We start from the raw sequence: 17,528 nt of genomic DNA on the forward strand, positions 1-17,528 counted from the left end.
TTATTTGGTGAATTGGATGATTGAACTCTCGATCAGCAAAAAGGAACAAACAACACTATTGGCAATTTTACACTTTATTCATTTAATTCATCAGGAGCCTCAGAAGCGGGCGGAAGATCCATACGCTGGCACCACCTCCTCATGCTGGTCACCAACCTAGTCACACATTGCTGTGGGACGGCATTCCATTCCTCAACCAGAGTCGTTGCAGATCAGCCATCGTGGTTGTGTTGGTCAATAACACGTACAGCACGCCCAAGCTGATACCAAAAGTGTTCAATTAGGTTGAGGTCTGGACTCATGGCAAGCCATTCCATTCTGTCCCTGATGGTGTATTAAATGAATAAAGTGTAAAATTGCCAATATTTCTTGTTTATTCCCTGTTACTGATTGTGGGTTCAATCATCCAATCGAACAAACAACTCAAAACAAGAGTGAATGCCAACATGAAAATAGGAGAATTTTGGCACAATGATTCAAAGGCGCAACCCACATACTTAGCTCTGCTGCTCATCCCAAAAATGCATGTTCCTTACAAATGTGGCACATTTAAAAGGGAAATAAACAGGCTTTCCAACGGTATAAGATGTATTGCCAAGAAGCATTGTAACAACAAAGAAATAATCTACCAAACGCAAATTTCCTCACTTTTTGTGCTATGTATCAACGGGTCAGAGTGGAGCGTGTCCTTTGCTTTAAGTTCTTGGCGTCTACATCAAAGAGGACCTCTCCTGGACATCAAAAAAACCCCGCTTCCTTGTGAAGAAGGCCCAACAGCACCTGCACTTCCTGAGGGGTCTTATGAGTACCCGCCTACTTTCTACTAGGTCTGTGAGGTCTCAGCTGTCTCAGTGCCGTAATTAGCACAAACACTATTTGGAGTTTCACAAGGCAGAAAAGCAGAATAGCATAATGCATAATTGCCTGTAATTGCATAATTATGTAACTTTTAACACGAAAACAGTTAAACTCCAGCTATGTTATTGATGACAATCGAATGTGTAATATCGGTTGTCAAACCATCATGTCATGACATGTAGGCTACTTGGAGACATGAAGCAGAGGCAGTGAGTGAGACAGACTCGTTATACCGCCATCAAGCAATTTAACATCGGCTTATGTATTATTATTATTATTATTATTATTATTTATTCACATTGTATTTACTTATTACTCAAGACATGCAGCATTGATAAGAGCAACCATTCAGTGGCTAAAAGTTCCTAAGAACAAGCTGATGGTGTTTGATGGCTGCTGCACTCTCACGTCGCCCATGTTTGCAGATCCTGAGTGGCTTTCAACCTTAAGAACTAACTCTAAGTTAATGACTCCTAAATCTATTTAGCTCTGTAACTATAGCAGGATAACTGCACTCAATCATTGGTCTTCTTCAGTGTTTGGAGGTTCAGTATATCTGCGAGTAGATTACATCAGAGCAGACAACTAGTCATATGAAAACCGACTAATGTCATAGCAATGGCTTTGTCTGAATTGAACAAAGATGCCACAATTAGTTGATTGGTAAACGGGTATTTTGGGAAACGTGTAAACGTAGTTATAGACACCTGAGCAGGCTAATGTATTTAAAGTTTTTCTGAATGGAACAATGGCTTTGTCTGTGGTTAACAAAGATGCAACAATTGTTGGTTGGTAGTTGGTGCTTTTGTAAAACGTTGTGCAAATACTAGTGATTAATTTGCTGTGACTAATTGCGATTAATCGCTTTTTTTCTTCGTAAGACTGAAGCTTCTGATAATGAATATTTAAATGTAACATCACAGAATGAATGTAGAATCAAACACAAAGGAAGTGTTTTTAAATTACAACACTATTGTGCACTATTATTCTTTTTAACTTTGGAAACGGATTCCCTCCTGTGAACTACAGATTTCCAATAAAACCATCAAGGTCATCAAAATTGACTGTCAGCCTGAAAGGCTCATTTGTTATATGTGTAGCATGTAAAGTGTGAAGGGACTGAAGTGTGAAGTGTGAAGTGTGAAGGGACTGAAGACGTGAAGAAGCAGAGAAAAAGAGGGACAGATGGGGAATGGAGATACATGGATGGATACACCTCAATCTCTGTTAGCAACTAGGTTAGCCGGTCAGTAGTTAGAACATGTGTGCATCCTGGTGGGTAAGTAGTAAGTTGAAGTGCTCCATAAACTTGCAAGCTTGGGAATTAAACTAAGCTCCGTGTCAGGTGTACATTGGATACCCCGGATATTTTAACTGTTATACATGAACTAACAAAACTAACATAGCACAGGCAGCTACGTTAAGTGCATTACATTTTTTAATAAAGATGTCAAATTAACTGATAAATATTTGGTTAATTTTGATAGCACTGGTAAATTCTTTACTAGAGCAGGCAGCTGTTTTAGATGTCGTTCATGAAGGGAAAAGATCATGTGTTCTGTCTCACGGTGAACTGATCCAATAATGTCCAAACACTGAATGCCCCCAACTTAAACTCTTTAGCATCCAGGGCTTCCAGTCTACAGTAATGTTTTGATGCGGTGTTAGGGCAGTATGAGGCTAGAGGCCTGAGCCTCAAGGCATGACAGGAGGGCTTGTGTGAGGGGAAGAAGTGTGTAAAGACAAAGTAGAAGTGAGAACAGAAAGAAGAAGTGTGTAAAGAAATAGAAAAGCGACGAGGATATGGGTGGCCAGGAGGAGAAAAGAATGTGTGTGTGTTTGTGTGTGTGTGTGTGTGTGTGTGTGTTTTGTGTAATTGAGAGAATGTAACGAAAGGATGGGGCCCTTTTAAAAATAAATGATGTGATTAGGGATGTCACCAAATGCCTCCAATGCCTCAACATTCTTCTGCTAATAGCCCTGGTGCACCTCAACTTTTTTCTGTCACGGCATTTAATTGCTTTTCCATCTACAGCCATTAAATAATTTGCATTTTCCTGGTTTATTAGCACAGGAGAGCCAGGCGTAGCAATCTTTTCCAGCTTCGATTCAATTACACGGGTCACTTCTCCGAAGAACAAGCACAACAAGCGTGCCCCTTGCCCAGAGCCGACTTCCGCATGGACTGAAAGATTTTTCCCTCTAATGCAGCTGGAAAGGTCACCTGCTCCCTGGCTATGCTTCTGGCAGCGGATTAACACACAAACAGCTGCCGCACGCGTCCATCATGAGCCACTCGTCTCTCAGTCCTGTCATTCTGTTTGTTGTTTTTTTTTCCGTTTTTCTTTTTTCCAATTGACCGTGGAATGGAACCTGTGCTGGGTCCGTGCCACCTGTGGGCCAGCTGTGGGCCGTTTCTCAGCGAAACACATTACAGTAAAAGCATCCAGGAGCTTTTCCTATGCAGATGCTGCTTACCGTGGCTATCATCACACATATGCTGGGCAGTTCGGCCAGATTTATTTCCAGCTCCGGTTTGTAATGGATTGAAACGAGTAAGGCTCTTTTGTTTCGAATTTGGGCACTGTGTGTGTGTATGTGTATGTGTATATGTGTGTATGTGTGTGTGTGTGTGTGTGTGGGGGGGGGTCTGTGTAGTGGGGGTTTGTGCATGCTTTTGTGTGATGTGGGGATATGAATGAATGTGTGTGTGTACGTGTATGCGTATGTGTAGGGGTTGTGTGTGTGAGTGTGTAGGGGTTTGTAGTTCTTTGCTTTGATCCTGGCGGTAAAGTGTCTGGGGAACTGTGTGCTGTTTCTGTGTTCAACGCCTGGGGGGGGACTGTGCTGGAACACTAAAGCAGCACAACACAGGAACACACTTTGTGTGTGTGTGTGTGTGTGTGTGTGTGTGTGTGTGTGTGTGTGTGTGTGTGTGTGCGTGTGTGTGTGTGTGTGTGTGTGTGTGTGTGTGTATCTGTGTGTATCTGTGTGTGTGTGTATGTCCATGTGTGTTTGTGTGTGTGTGTACGTGTGTGTGTTTGTATGTGTGTGCACGAGAGGGGTACAATGCCATAGGAATACGCTACTGCAATGTCTTTATATGCCTGGCACATCCTCCATTCCCACACCCCATAGAAGTGACATAAGAGATGACAAGGACACAGTTTAGTTCTCCAGCTCTTTTTCTAACAAACGCTGGAAAGACTTATGGGGGGGAGCACTGGCTACACACACACACACTAACACGCACACACACACACACAGACATACATACACAAATACATACACACACACACAGACACACACACTAAAACGCACACACACACACACACACACATACTGTACACACACACATACACACACACACACACACAGACACACACACTAACACGCATACGTACACTCACACGCACACGCACACACACACACACACACACACACACACACACACACACACACACACACACACACACACACACACACACACACACAACCATCACCACCACAGCTGGGTAGTAGATATCGGTAATTGGCAAGACACTCTGGAAATCATGCATGCCATAGCAGGTGTAGTGTATTTGATAAACGCTTGATTTATCATTGATTAATCATTTACAAAGTCTTTGTATTTACTTAAGAAGCCACATAAACAGAAGTTTTAAACTTGAACTTTTAATGTGCTGCTTTTTGAGCAGCTACATCTCTCTTTGCAGACTGAACTCGGTTGGGTATTTTGAATGGGGGGGGGGGGGGGGGCTCTGACCAAACCAGCATACAATTCAGACTTAGCACACCGTTGCTTTTCAAGTCCAGCCATACTGCACATCGATTGGCTAACACAAGTCCAGGCATAATGCACATGGAAGTGCTAACACCCTCCTGGGGGCAGAGAGGGCCTCAAGGCTGTTTTGACGAGCCTATATAGGGAAAAGGGCACAGCTGGAACCTTTGCTCCAAAGAAAGATCCTTATTATCCTCCCAGGGGGGGATTTCACTGAGATCGAACAGTTTGGTGAAAAAGGGAAGATCAGCGATAGTCTTAGGTTGTTATGGAAATGAAAAAGCTGTGTGTGTGTGTGTGTGTGTGTGTGTGTGTGTGTGTGTGTGTGTGTGTGTGTGTGTGTGTGTGTGTGTGTGCTTGTGTGTGCTGTCACTAGATTAGATGCAGTGTGTGTTGCTGTTGTAAGAGTGCACATTCTGCCTCCAGCACAGTCTCTCTCTCTCTCTCTCTGTGAGTTGTCAGATTCCAGTTAGAGATTGTACGACTCCTTCAGCTGGAGTAGCTTTCACTGATTGGAGCCAATGTCCTTGCATCCTCCTCAAACTAAACTTTTGGTCTGCTACATCGTGGTAAATTATCACTGCTGTACATTTAGTGCCGTATTTGTAAGTTGACAATCATACATTGTCATTACATATTGAGAAATACATTAACAATAAAGGCAATAGATTCTACCTAGTTTTTCTATAAAGGATTTCCAGGAAACCTATAATGGAGATGAAACTGTCATGTACTACTCAGATAATCCAGATATTTAACAAACTAGACTTGTGTTGTTCCATTTCGAGAGTTACAGAACCTGAGGCAGTCATCTGAAAATGCAAGGTGTGATTTTTTTGATTGTTTTTTTTTAGGTTTATTTCCCGTTTTAGGGTGATTTAAATGTCTCAAACAGACTTCAGATACAGATTTGGCAATCAAATACAGCACACTTTTATTGTTTTATCCATTTCAAGGGGCCCCTTTAGAGGTTTTTACCTGAAGCAGTGATTTGAAGATAAATAATGTGCTTGATTTGACTGACGGCCTCGATATACTTCTGCATCCCTCTCCGTCCTCGAAAAAAAAAATGGGCGGGCGGGGGCAGGCGGTTGATTCTGAAAAAATTGGCCACATACTACTCTGACGGCTAAGCGTCCTGAAACCTATTCAACGCCGGACCGCTGGGTGGAGTAACGACTGTTTCTTGAGGCCGTAGCTACCCCCACTACCTCTTTGTTGGAAGTCACTGATTGTTTTACTCCCTCCTCCCATCTGTCTCTTACCTGACATGTATGACACCTGTAGCTGCCAAATGTGAGGACCCTGCCTGATGTGAGTCCGCCAATAGGATGTCTAGAGTCCGCCGCTGCCTGATGTGAGTCCGCATGCGCAAACACAAACGGTTTACGGCAGAAGGCTCAGGAGCAAACTATCCAAGACGTGCATTCTCATACATGGTTTAATATCAACGTATCTGGCTTCTCTTAACGCATAATGTAGGTTTATTTAACGTAGTGTTTTATAATTTTGTCAACGGTTTACAGCATATGGCTCAGTGTCACCATATGGGGCTATGTTGTATTACTGTTACTAGTAGGCTAATGAATGCACTGCTTAACTAATAATTCAATAAACATGAAGCTTAACATCATAAACCTTGGTGGATTTCAAACGTAAACAAATGCGCTTGTCATTCCACTTCATGCTGTAGCCTACACCACCGGCATTACCTGGCTCGTTATACTACAATAGTGTCGCAAAGTTTGCGCATGCGGCCTCACATCAGGCAGGTCCTCACATTTGGCAGCGACAGCACCTCTGACTTTTCGAGCAGGTGTCGTCTCATGGGCCTTGGAGACATGTAGCTTAGCTGTGATGAGCATGTCGAATGCTATATATTCACTTGAGAAGGCAAATGTATCTCCATCGTGGTGTATTTTTGTGTGAAAAACATAGTAGCGTAAGCGATCTATAACAAAACGATATGCTTATCTTACATACAATATAGAACCTATAAAAGAAACGGTTAAATAAAATGAATACATTAATTTTGGGGGGTATTTTTGTCAAATGCAGATTTGCAATGATTTCTGGGTAGCCCAGGTGTATTTTTAGCAGACCGCGACAAAAAAAAACGAAAAGTTGACTCCAAAGATCTCGAATTTAAGACAGAGTGGACTGACAAGTAGGCTATGCATTTGTGCTGCTTGTGGATAGGACAAAACCGATGTGTTTAATCTGCAACGAGACGGTTGCCCTTGTCAAAAGTGTTAGCGTGAAACGTCACTATAAAGCATGCACACTTCGAACAGAAATACCTGTAGAACTCTGAAGTAAGGGGCAAAAAAATAAACCCACTGCAATCATCATACCAATCCACATGTAGTGTTATAGTTATATCAGAAACACAACAAGAGAATGCATACACATACATGCCAATTAACATGATTCTGCACACTCACTTATGATCCTCTGCCTGGACACCTTTAATGCCCAATTTTCAAGAAGACGTTCTTAGAGAAATCGTTGTGTGTGTGGTAGTCGTTTATTGTATAAATACCTCCTGCCGGGAATCCTCACAACAGCGAATGATGGCAACTAACAGACAATGGTTGATGGTGGAGCTGGACTAGTTTGAGTTATAAGCAGAGGACGTGCTTGTAGCGATTTGAGCGACAACTACAACAACAACAGAACAGGAGACAGGTGGTACGTACGTTTACTAGATTTTCCGCTAAATCAAGCGTTAGCGTATTCACAATAACTCTCAAAAGTGTGCTGCTAATGTAGCTAGCCTCGCTGCTAATAAGTAGGCTACAACGTTATCGTGCTGGTTATGCTCTCACACGCCACCCTCATTGAGGCAAAAGTAATGTTTGACTCAAATGTCTTTCACTGCCGTTTTATGTAAAGTCAGTCATTCTAAATAGGTTCTACACATACATGAAATACATGTCCTATTTAATAGATGCAAAGTAATGCTGCCAGCATTACTCCGTAGCAAATTACGTTAGATGTCAGTTGAAGCTGGTTGGAGAAGGCACTTTCAACACCGAGCCACCAGCCAAGAGACCAACAGTGGTCGGGAGAAATTTACTTTTCGAGGGTTTATATAAAATACGGTAGCCGTAATGCTGCATGCTGTGCAGCTTTGCAGTTTACCAAAGTCGTACTAAAACATTTTGACAGAAAACAGGAAATGTGAGGTCCTGACATGTGTGATTCCGGAAATGATGTTGTTTGGAAATGATGCCGTTAGCTGGCCAATCACAGCCAAGGGGGTATCCGACTCTCTCCGACTCTTTAAGAAAAGTTAGAAAAAAGCGTTTGTCTCCGACCAGCTCTCCGACGGCTCGGATGGGCGTCAACACCTGGGTGAAGGTGTTACCAAGGCGTGCCAAGGCGTGCCAAAGTGTCCCTCTACGACCAAATCGGAGAGAATCGTAGTACTGTAAAAAGGCCTTGATTGTCAAGTTTACTTTTTCATTTGTAGGTTTGTTTAAATTTGCCCCACAAACACCCATTCAGTTAAACGCTTGACAATCATGTGAAGGCAATATGATTCCTCAAAATAAAATACAAATGGCTCATACGGTCTCGAGATGCTCTGTGAGACCTAAATGTGAAGTAAGTTCTCCCCTGAAATGAAAATGAACCAGAGAAGTGTCTTAGTGCTTGAGCCATGAGAGTGATGGGGGCTGGAGAGTGGGATCGTGTTTGTTTGCTGAGCCCCTCGCTGGCAGAGCTCTGTCTCTGGCCAAAAGGATTTGGTGTGCATGACTGGAGCCCTAGCGAGGTCACAGGGAGCTCCCATCTGCTCCTGCCTGGCTCAGATTAGACTGCGCTGGGGAACAGGTAGCCATCCTCCCACTCGTGTGAGTGTGTGTGTGTGTGTGTGTGTGTGTGTGTGTGTGTGTGTGTGTGTGTGTGTGTGTGTGTGTGTGTTTGTGTGTTGGCGTGTGTGTGTGCGTGTGCGTGTGCATGTGCGTGTGTGTGTCTCCTGCCTGGCTCTCAGATTAGCCTGCTCTGGGGAACAGGTAGCCATCCTCCGCCTCTAGGGCTGGCTCCATCTGCAGCGTGTGCATTTCAATGCATGGCATCCGGGCAGGGTCGCATTTGTCTGCTTTGACCTAGAATGTTGTTGGTTTATTTCTTGTTGTATAGGACACTTATCCAAACATTACTTTTCTCAGTCCCACACTGATTTCTAATAATGGTAACTATATATCTGTATTTATGTGGTACACATCAGTAGTGTTGTTATACAAATTAAGACATTTACTGTTTGTCATTAAATTGTTTTCCACTTTGAGATTAAAGGGTACATCAAAGTAAACATTAACTAGCCTTTTAAGGAAATACTAATTACAGAATGAGCACAGAAGTTGAACAATAACCATTATCAGAGAATAATCCCTACAGTTCTTGAAAAGCACTTCAACAGAAGTTTATTAGCATACAGGTCAGTCGGCAGTCCCACTTGTAAAATAAAAGTGATTAGACAAAGCTTAACTGTAGACGTGTTTATTCCCCTGCCTGCAATCAAAAACACACAGTGAAAAATACATCACTGCATCAGTGCCTAGTAAACACAAATGGATATTACAACACAAACACACACACACACAATATATATGTATGTCCATACTGTATATTGTGGTAGCATTTTTTGTACAGATGTACAAAATGCATTTCATATGTACATTATATTAATATAAAATTCAGCAGACCAAAGCAACCTGAAACCATGTTAGGTCCTCAGTTTAAGCGTGGCTTGTGCTTCACTGCCCATTGGTCCAGGAGAGAATGATGTCGTGTTCAGAGGAGTGGCTGTGTGCTCTATGTTGTCCTGTGCTTCATTACAGAACTGCTTCATTAGAAAAAACCTCTTCAGATAAAAGCTGTTCAATACACCCTAGTGAAACAGAGATATGTGATCACCGTGTAGTCTGCACACTCAGGGCCCTATCTTGCACCCAGCGCAATTGACATTGGGCCTCATTTATAAAACGTTGCGTAGAAACCATCCTACATTTTGTCTAAGACATTTCCTGAAATGAGCGTAAGTGAGATCCACAGTAAACAGACGTACACACAAAAAACACACGCCAATCCTTCGGTTATAAATCACAAATGGTCGTGAAATTGTGCGCAACTGAATCTCCGCCCTCAAAACGCCCCTATTTAATCTAATCAGCATATTATCAATGCACAAACAGAGCGCATCCTCAATGCACAAACTCTCTGTGACAGTGGCAAGCAAGAAAGAAACATGTAAACAGAAGAATTAAAGTGAGGCTGACATCGACGTTCTGCTGATGGAACAGCAGATGCGGGCCAAAACATCGTTAGAAAAGCCTGTCTGGTGGCGTAATGGCAAAAGCAAAGTATTTGACACAGGGGTGCAACTACCCAGTGTCAGGGGGGTATGCAGCAACAATTTTGCCCCCCCCCCCCCACACACGTTTTTTTTTCTTTTCTTAAACAAATAAATAAATAAGTGTGCCAGACATCATGTACGGGCTTTAAATAATAAAGCTTTATTTTAAAGTATATCAGTCACTGCATGCCTACCATAATGGTAATGGTACGCTATGGTGCATACAGTATATACTGTACACACACACACACACACAAATATATATATATTAGTAAATAATAAACAGTTGCAAACATTAACATTATAATGATAACCATTGCAACATAATGCCTTAAAACGCAAGAGTAAGCCTGCAAATAAAGATCTTTAAAGGTGATGATGTGTAACAATGCTGCTACCAAAATATTCTAGAGTGCTCTTTAGTTGCTACTAAATAATAACACGCCGTGCCTTTGCACTTGCCCATTCATCTAGTTGCATCATGCCAACAGATAGCCTGTATGTTTGACAGCACAGCTAACATGAACAGCTAATGGTAACCATGGTAACCAGAGTTACTACTGTGAATGCTACCAGAGCCCGTCTGCCACCTTATATTTACCAGTTGTTATTTTTGCCTTAATAAAATTGAGATGTGTCATACATGGGATTGGTACAGTAGGGGTTTAACCAAAATCTAAATGTAGCTATCATCAGCCTAACTGATGAGGCTTAAGCTAGCCATAAACCCCCATTTGGCTGCTACATTTCTATGTTAGCAAACGCTAGCTAGCCTGCTAGCTAGTCTGTTAACATTAATTGCAAGCCTTCAAGCACAAACGTAAAGTCACCTTAAAACCTACCTGTTGCCTTTCACCATCCACTTATTTAATTGCTGTCGCATCCCCTGACATGTCTTCTCCTTTTCCCTCTTTCTTTTTTTGTTCCCAAAGCTCCCAACAGCTTTTTTGCTTTATCCATCTTCCATCCAACCAACTCACTACTCGTAGCTTAGTTCGAACTGCTTGTGTGTTTAGCGGTCACGGACTCACGCTCCCTCTTCTATGTAAAAATTCTATTATGGAATCTTAAGAGATAAGGCGCCTACTCTAGCCTGTTTAGTCCTCTAAAATGTTATACAATTAAGGGAAATGCAGAAAGGATTTAGAAACGCACAAAAGCAGCTACATATAGAAAATACCCCAAACATTTTTTTTTTTTTTACCATCGCTTTGGCGCTCCCATGGTGCGGCGCCTCTATGCGCCGCATACAGCGCATACCCACTTTTTGCGCCACTGATTTGACATGTAGAAGGCACGTCTCCGAAGCACCAGCGGCCGCAACTGTCGCACTGCTGCTCCAGCATCGGAGTCTCGCTGGCTATCGCCACCTTCCCTTAGGCATGCCTTTGCTGTGCTCCACTACCAACCGCGCACGGGCATGTGCTGTATTAAAGTGGTCTTCCTAGGCTGTTTGAGTGTGCGCAATCTGGATGAAAATACATTGGGAACCCTGTTTTACGCAGGAAATCCTCTTACACATTTTGCTTTTCCTGGGCACTGTATGGAATTCTAATACATTACGGGCATATGTAAGGGATAATGTATAGAACGCAGGTCATTGTCGGGAAAATAAGCCCCGACAGGGCGAACAGCACCCCGACGCGAAGCGAAGGGGTGTTGATTCACCGTGAAGGGGCTTATTTTCCCGACAATGACCGGCGTTCTATACATTATCCCGCTTATTATACGGCTAAAACTAAAACAATTACTTAACACAGTGTGTCTTTTTACAATGTATTTGCTTTTGTTACTATACGTAGTGAGGTTAAAAAGCAGAGAAATAGTTCGCCAAAGACGTTGAACTTCAAAGACAGTTGAACATTCTTTAGAACACAGCTGCTCAACCGTCCGCTGAAACTCCCTTGATAAGTTACCGTACTACTTGCGGAGTGCTACGAAAGATGTGAATCAGAGGCAAAAAGGCCACTTTCCTTGACAGCGGTCATTAACTGCATAGCAACGGTCAGTTATCGGAAAATAGTTGACCGCAGAACGTTGGGAAGCCCCATTCAAGTGAATGGAGCATTCTACAGCATTAAGAAGAGCCGTGTAATAAAAAGTGATAATACTGCGAAGAACATCGGGCAAAATTTTGCTAAATGAATTCCAATTTCTCATCGGAACGTTCCTGTAGCCAGGAATCCAAGAACAGACAAAACCTGAACGTGTATGGCCTGGTTGCATCTGGTGCGCCTCTGTAGACGAGAGGCTATTTGGGCACAACGCTCTCGACTCGACAAGCTGTAGGCCTACCTGCTTATCAGCCATACATCATCCTGTGTCAAAAAGTGTGCGCGATCACGAAAAAACCCTTTCTCTCCTTATTGCGCAGTTGGCAATATCCTCTAACAACGCCAATGCAGCTATATCTCCTAATGAAAACTAAGCCAGTATTAGACTTTCTATAGGCTATAGATTGAGCGAAATGTTTTACACTTGTGAAATAAAAACGGAATACCTATTAGACGTGAATCTCATTCATGTGTGAATTGTTCTAATAGTTTAATTGATTTTATTGAGCGAAACATAAGCCCTAATGGTGACGGTGGTGCACGATGATGATAATGAAACTGCGTGTCGGCGCTTTGAGTTCTAAATTCCTGCAGTACTCCAGTATTGCCACAAGGAAATGTACTTACACGAACTAAAACCAGACGTAGAGATACGTCCTTTTCTACGTCTAAGACGGTTTTTATAAATCTGTACTTAGACGTGGATTTGATCGCACGCACAGTCTAAGATCAATTCTGTGCGTAAGTACGTTTTATAAATGAGGCCCATTGTCACCGACGCATGTATCATTCCTATCTTGCACCCGGAGCACAGCGCGATTTTCCCTCCAGAGGCGCGCTTCGAAATCAACTTGCGTCGACATGGGCGGAACAGAGAAGGCGTTTCTCTGGCGCAAGTGGTATTTTGCAGTTTCAAAACAACGCCGTGCGCCGTGCGCCATTGACCACAAAAAAGCTGGTCTAATGTCAGAGGCGCAATGTCTAAAGTCTGTAACGTGTATTCAGAACGCTATTTTAAGGGCGCATGTGCTTGCCCGCACAGTATAGGACCTATAGGCTACACTTTACTTCTGTCGTCTTCACGAGAGATTTACACCAATTTTTTGGCAAGCCATATATAATTACAAGGAAAATAAAGTTTTTACCACATGAGGAAATCATTGTTCAACTTGCTCAAAGGGAAATTAAGTTAATTCATTTTGTAATCATGGGGTAGGCTATATATTTCCACAGAACAAAATTTGTTCTTTTGCGTTCGCTATTATACGAGGTTTTTGGAAGAAAAACATCGGTTGTTTGTACTCTTTAGAACAGTTCTAAAGACTGTAATCACTTGTGTTCTTCTCTTCCATCTCTTTCACAAATAATGAAATCGTAGTATAGTATTTTTCCCTGCGTTTGTTTAGGCGAACTGCTTTCCTTTCCGATCAAGCGAGTGGTGCATCTGCCGTGGAGGGTGCTGAATCGGGTACAGGAGTATGGGTTCCCTGGCGTCCTTGGCGCTATAGACTGCACCCATATTCACATACGTGCCCCTCCAGTGTTTTACACAACATTGCCATGAATCATGGATGTGTCAATGACATAAATGAGGATAGATTAGAGGACTTTAGAAGACGTGAGGTTGAACTGCATGTGCCGATGGGTGCAATATTATTACCATGCATACATAACCTAGTGATTCAGTGAGGGTGAACCCAAAACATCGGAAAGTATGTTTTTGTGAATTTTATTTCAAATATGTTGCCACCAAAAAACGAATGCTAGTAACTGAAAAAATACAAACGAGAAATGAAAAGTAGAACCATTTCTCCAAACAAGCATGGGAAAATATTGCCGTGATTGTTTCTGGTAACACACGTTCTGGTGTCCTCTCCCATATACATGTCTATGGCCTCTCCCGCTTTGCAATATGCGTGAATGTGAGATGACGCTCTGATTGGTTTATTGCATATTACGCCCAAACCACACCTATGGCTGAGTAACCTCCTTTGGACCAACCCTTTTGTTTTTCCGCCGTTAAAATAGCAACTGCGCCATAGAGCCGCCCACACAGCTAGTTGCGTTTGGCGCCGTCCTACTTGCGTTTCTGATCGGCAAGATAGGGCCCTCAGAGTTACTGTGTAAGTGAGACGTTCCAAGTGGGATTTCACGGGGTGAAAGCAGTGTTATTTTATGAGAATGAGATTGACAATGAGCTTTGGAACAGAGGTTTACTGTTACACTGTTTAATGCATTGAAGACCAGTTGAGAGAGGGGGTGTGTAGTGCTGGCACCATGGTGTGGGTGTGTGAGTTTATGCTGTGTCAGAGTAACACTGCACAGGGGTGTGGGTGTGTGAGTTTATGTCGTAAACTTTGTTTAATTCACTAATTCCCAGCTTAGAGACAGGATACATGGTTTTGCCCTCCACCCCATCAGCCTGAGGTAGCAATGGAGGACATAGGAAGGGATAGAGAAGGAGAGGGAGAGAAAGAGGGAGAGGGAGTGGGGCAAGAAGAGGGAGAAGGAAAGAAAGAGAAAGAGGGGAAAATGAGAAAAAAGGGAGGGAGGGAAGGAGAGAGGGAGGCTTGTACCGTTGGGTGGTCTAGCCCATTAGGGTTCACTCCAGTGCATCATTAGAGCTGCAGAGTGACACATCTGGAGCTGCTGCAGGGAGGCACGCGTTTGGCCTCAGCATGGCATAACAGTATGGCAATAACAACAACAGCAACGCCAATGACAACAACAAAAACAACAATAACACTCACAACAACAACAACCTCCTGAACCTGAGGTGATGGACTATATCAGGTGCACACACATACACACACACACACACACACACACACAAACAAACACAAATTCACGTACACACGTTCACACGTTCACACGTTCACACACACACACACACACACACACACGCACACACACACACACACAAACACACACGCACACACACACACACACACACACACACACACACACACACACACACACACACACACACACACACACACACACACACACACACACGCGCACACACACACACACGCCACATTAGAAAGCCATTTGTACACATGCATTTGAGATAAAACATTTTTTTTTTAAATTTTCCACACAATTTAAGTGATGGTATAAACTGTGAACTTTTCAGTGTGACTATATTTAAAAAATGAACCTAACCAAACCATACATCAGTCACTGAAACCATTTTATCATCTAATTTCAATACTAATTAAATATAGTCCTTTAGGGGCTGGCCTAAAATGACTGCTCAACTTTTTGTACTTCATTTTAACAGTACTCTGAAATACAGGGCCCCAACTACTGTGAAATCCCTGTTTTCAGGATAATGTTGACTGTTGATAGTTGTGTGATGTTCCTATGATATGCTCCTGGGCTGTAATGTTTATGTCCTTGATTAACTGCAGTTATGGGTTATTAAGGCGCACAGTTTCAGATGACATTTGAATTCAGAGAAAATAACTCTACCACTGTAATTATAGAGGGCCTGTAGTTAACACAGATGACAGCTGCACTGATAGCCCTTTTAAGACTAACATAACTTAGATTTAGACAAATTTAGATTTCCTTGTTTTCATCTACCATCATGTACATGTATTTTACATTATTGAATACCTCTTCATACTGTCCTGATAATCTCACTGTAACGAAAATTATGTTTTAGTATAATTCTATGGTGGCACTCTTTTTGTATGGCACGACTATACACTGTGTTACTTGCTGTGGCATTGATAGCTTATCCATGTCTGTCTTCACTCTCTATAAGCCAAGCTTCAGAGACTGCTCCATTTCTGTCCGTGGATCAAGTCCATCTATCTATATATATGTCTACCTGCCAAAGGAGCAGTATTTTGAAAAGCCTTTTTTTCTTTTGCAGACGGCATAGCTGACAGGCCCAGTTGTCAATCACCATTTTATGTCTCTTCTAAAAATAGCTTCTCACTTTTTCCAGTTGTCTTGGGTCCCAAACCGTGGCCAGACATTTTACAGCAGAAAGATAACAGTTCCCTCATGACGTCAACACACGGGTCCCAAGGGCCTCTCGGCAGAACGGAACGATCAATCAGAAAAGTACGCTCTGGCGCTTTGAAGCAGACTTCTTCAGGGTGAGAGGACGGGATGAAAGAGAAGAGGGAGAGAAGGATGAGGGAGAGAGGATTGGATCCTGAAAGGAGAATAATAGAGAATTTATTAGAGGCTTTATATAGAGGCTTTTACATGAACAGGATCACAGCTTGGATGGTCAGTGACCGGAAGCCAAGGACAGTCGCTCCACTTCTGCGCCACTCACACCATTCAGCTCGAGTTGGTGCTTTTTGTCTGAGAGAGCGAACTGTCGTATGGTTTCATCAATCCGTGAAGAGAGGTCTTTTGTTTCTTTGTGTTTCCCTTATCTCAACATGGTCTCTCCACAAAGACACATCTGTTGTGTTTTTTTATTCGGCACCTACATCTCTCATGTGGTTGTCGTTAGATTGTTAGATCTGTGAAGACAGGTCCATTGTGTGTAAAGCCTTGCAATATGTGTGGTCATGTTATGTCTCACCAAATAGTCTGAACTGTGACTTGTCTTGTCTGCAAAGCCTTCCAACACTTTTTCAGACACAGCTCTCTGCAAAGACCTGCTGCTTGTCTGTAAAGCTTGATATCATATGTGAAGATATCATATGTCTCGTACCCACTCTACCAGTAATCCCTCATCACATTTTTGGATTGCGATGTCTCACTACACTTTCACATCTTTTAGTTGCTTCGTCGGAAAACCTTAACATCATGTGTGTTTACATCTGTTACAGTCTGGTACAGTTTTGCGAATGGAAGGTTTTAAGGAGACTCACAAACCAAAGCAAAAAGGCTTCATGGACAACAGGGGATGGATGATGATGGAAGTAGTATATGATTTGCTTAGTGGAATGACTGTTTTATAGAACGCTATTAAACTATGAGCATGAATTGCTTTGGGCAGAAAAGCACAAATAGTTACTTTTGTGAATTTATGAAAGAAGATTTAAGGGCTGACTGAGTTTCATTGCCTGTACTCTTTCAGAATAACAATAGGCCGGTGTGATGGAGCCTGCAGAGGTGACAATGCAACTCAATATGTTCTGTGTTTTTGATCCCATCTCCAGATCCTGGCCAACATCATCATCTTCATCTGCGGCAACCTGGTAGGGGCCTATCACAAGCACCTGATGGAGCTAGCCCTCAAGCAGACCTACCAGGACACTTGCAATTGCATCAAGTCCCCCATCAAGCTGGAGTTTGAAAAGCGGCAGCAGGTTGGAATGAGTTCACCTCAGGGCTTCTTATTTGCGCTGTCCCTGTGATGTGACAGACCTGTCACTGAGTGGAGTGGGTCCCTAGGAATTACCGGGAAATGTTGCTTTCAATGCATGCTTTAATACTGCAAGGGAATCGAGAGAAAGGATTTCTGAATCACTTGTGTCATTCATGTTGAATGTGG

At 42.7% G+C, this 17,528-nt stretch overlaps 1 protein-coding gene across 1 annotated transcript in view; it reads left to right on the forward strand.

Moving 5' to 3' along the window:
• Nucleotides 1–17,528, forward strand: part of adcy2a (adenylate cyclase 2a) — a gene marked incomplete at its 3' end in the record, with an annotated part of 84,525 nt that overhangs the window by 34,702 nt on the left and 32,295 nt on the right. Inside the window, exon 4 of the mRNA XM_080857429.1 lies at nucleotides 17,194–17,343. Within this exon, the coding sequence (XP_080713555.1) occupies nucleotides 17,194–17,343 (150 nt within the window). The remainder of the gene's footprint in view (nucleotides 1–17,193; nucleotides 17,344–17,528) is intronic.

This window comes from Sprattus sprattus (assembly GCF_963457725.1).
Source record: "Sprattus sprattus genome assembly, chromosome: 19".
NCBI classification, from domain to species: Eukaryota; Metazoa; Chordata; class Actinopteri; order Clupeiformes; family Clupeidae; genus Sprattus; species Sprattus sprattus.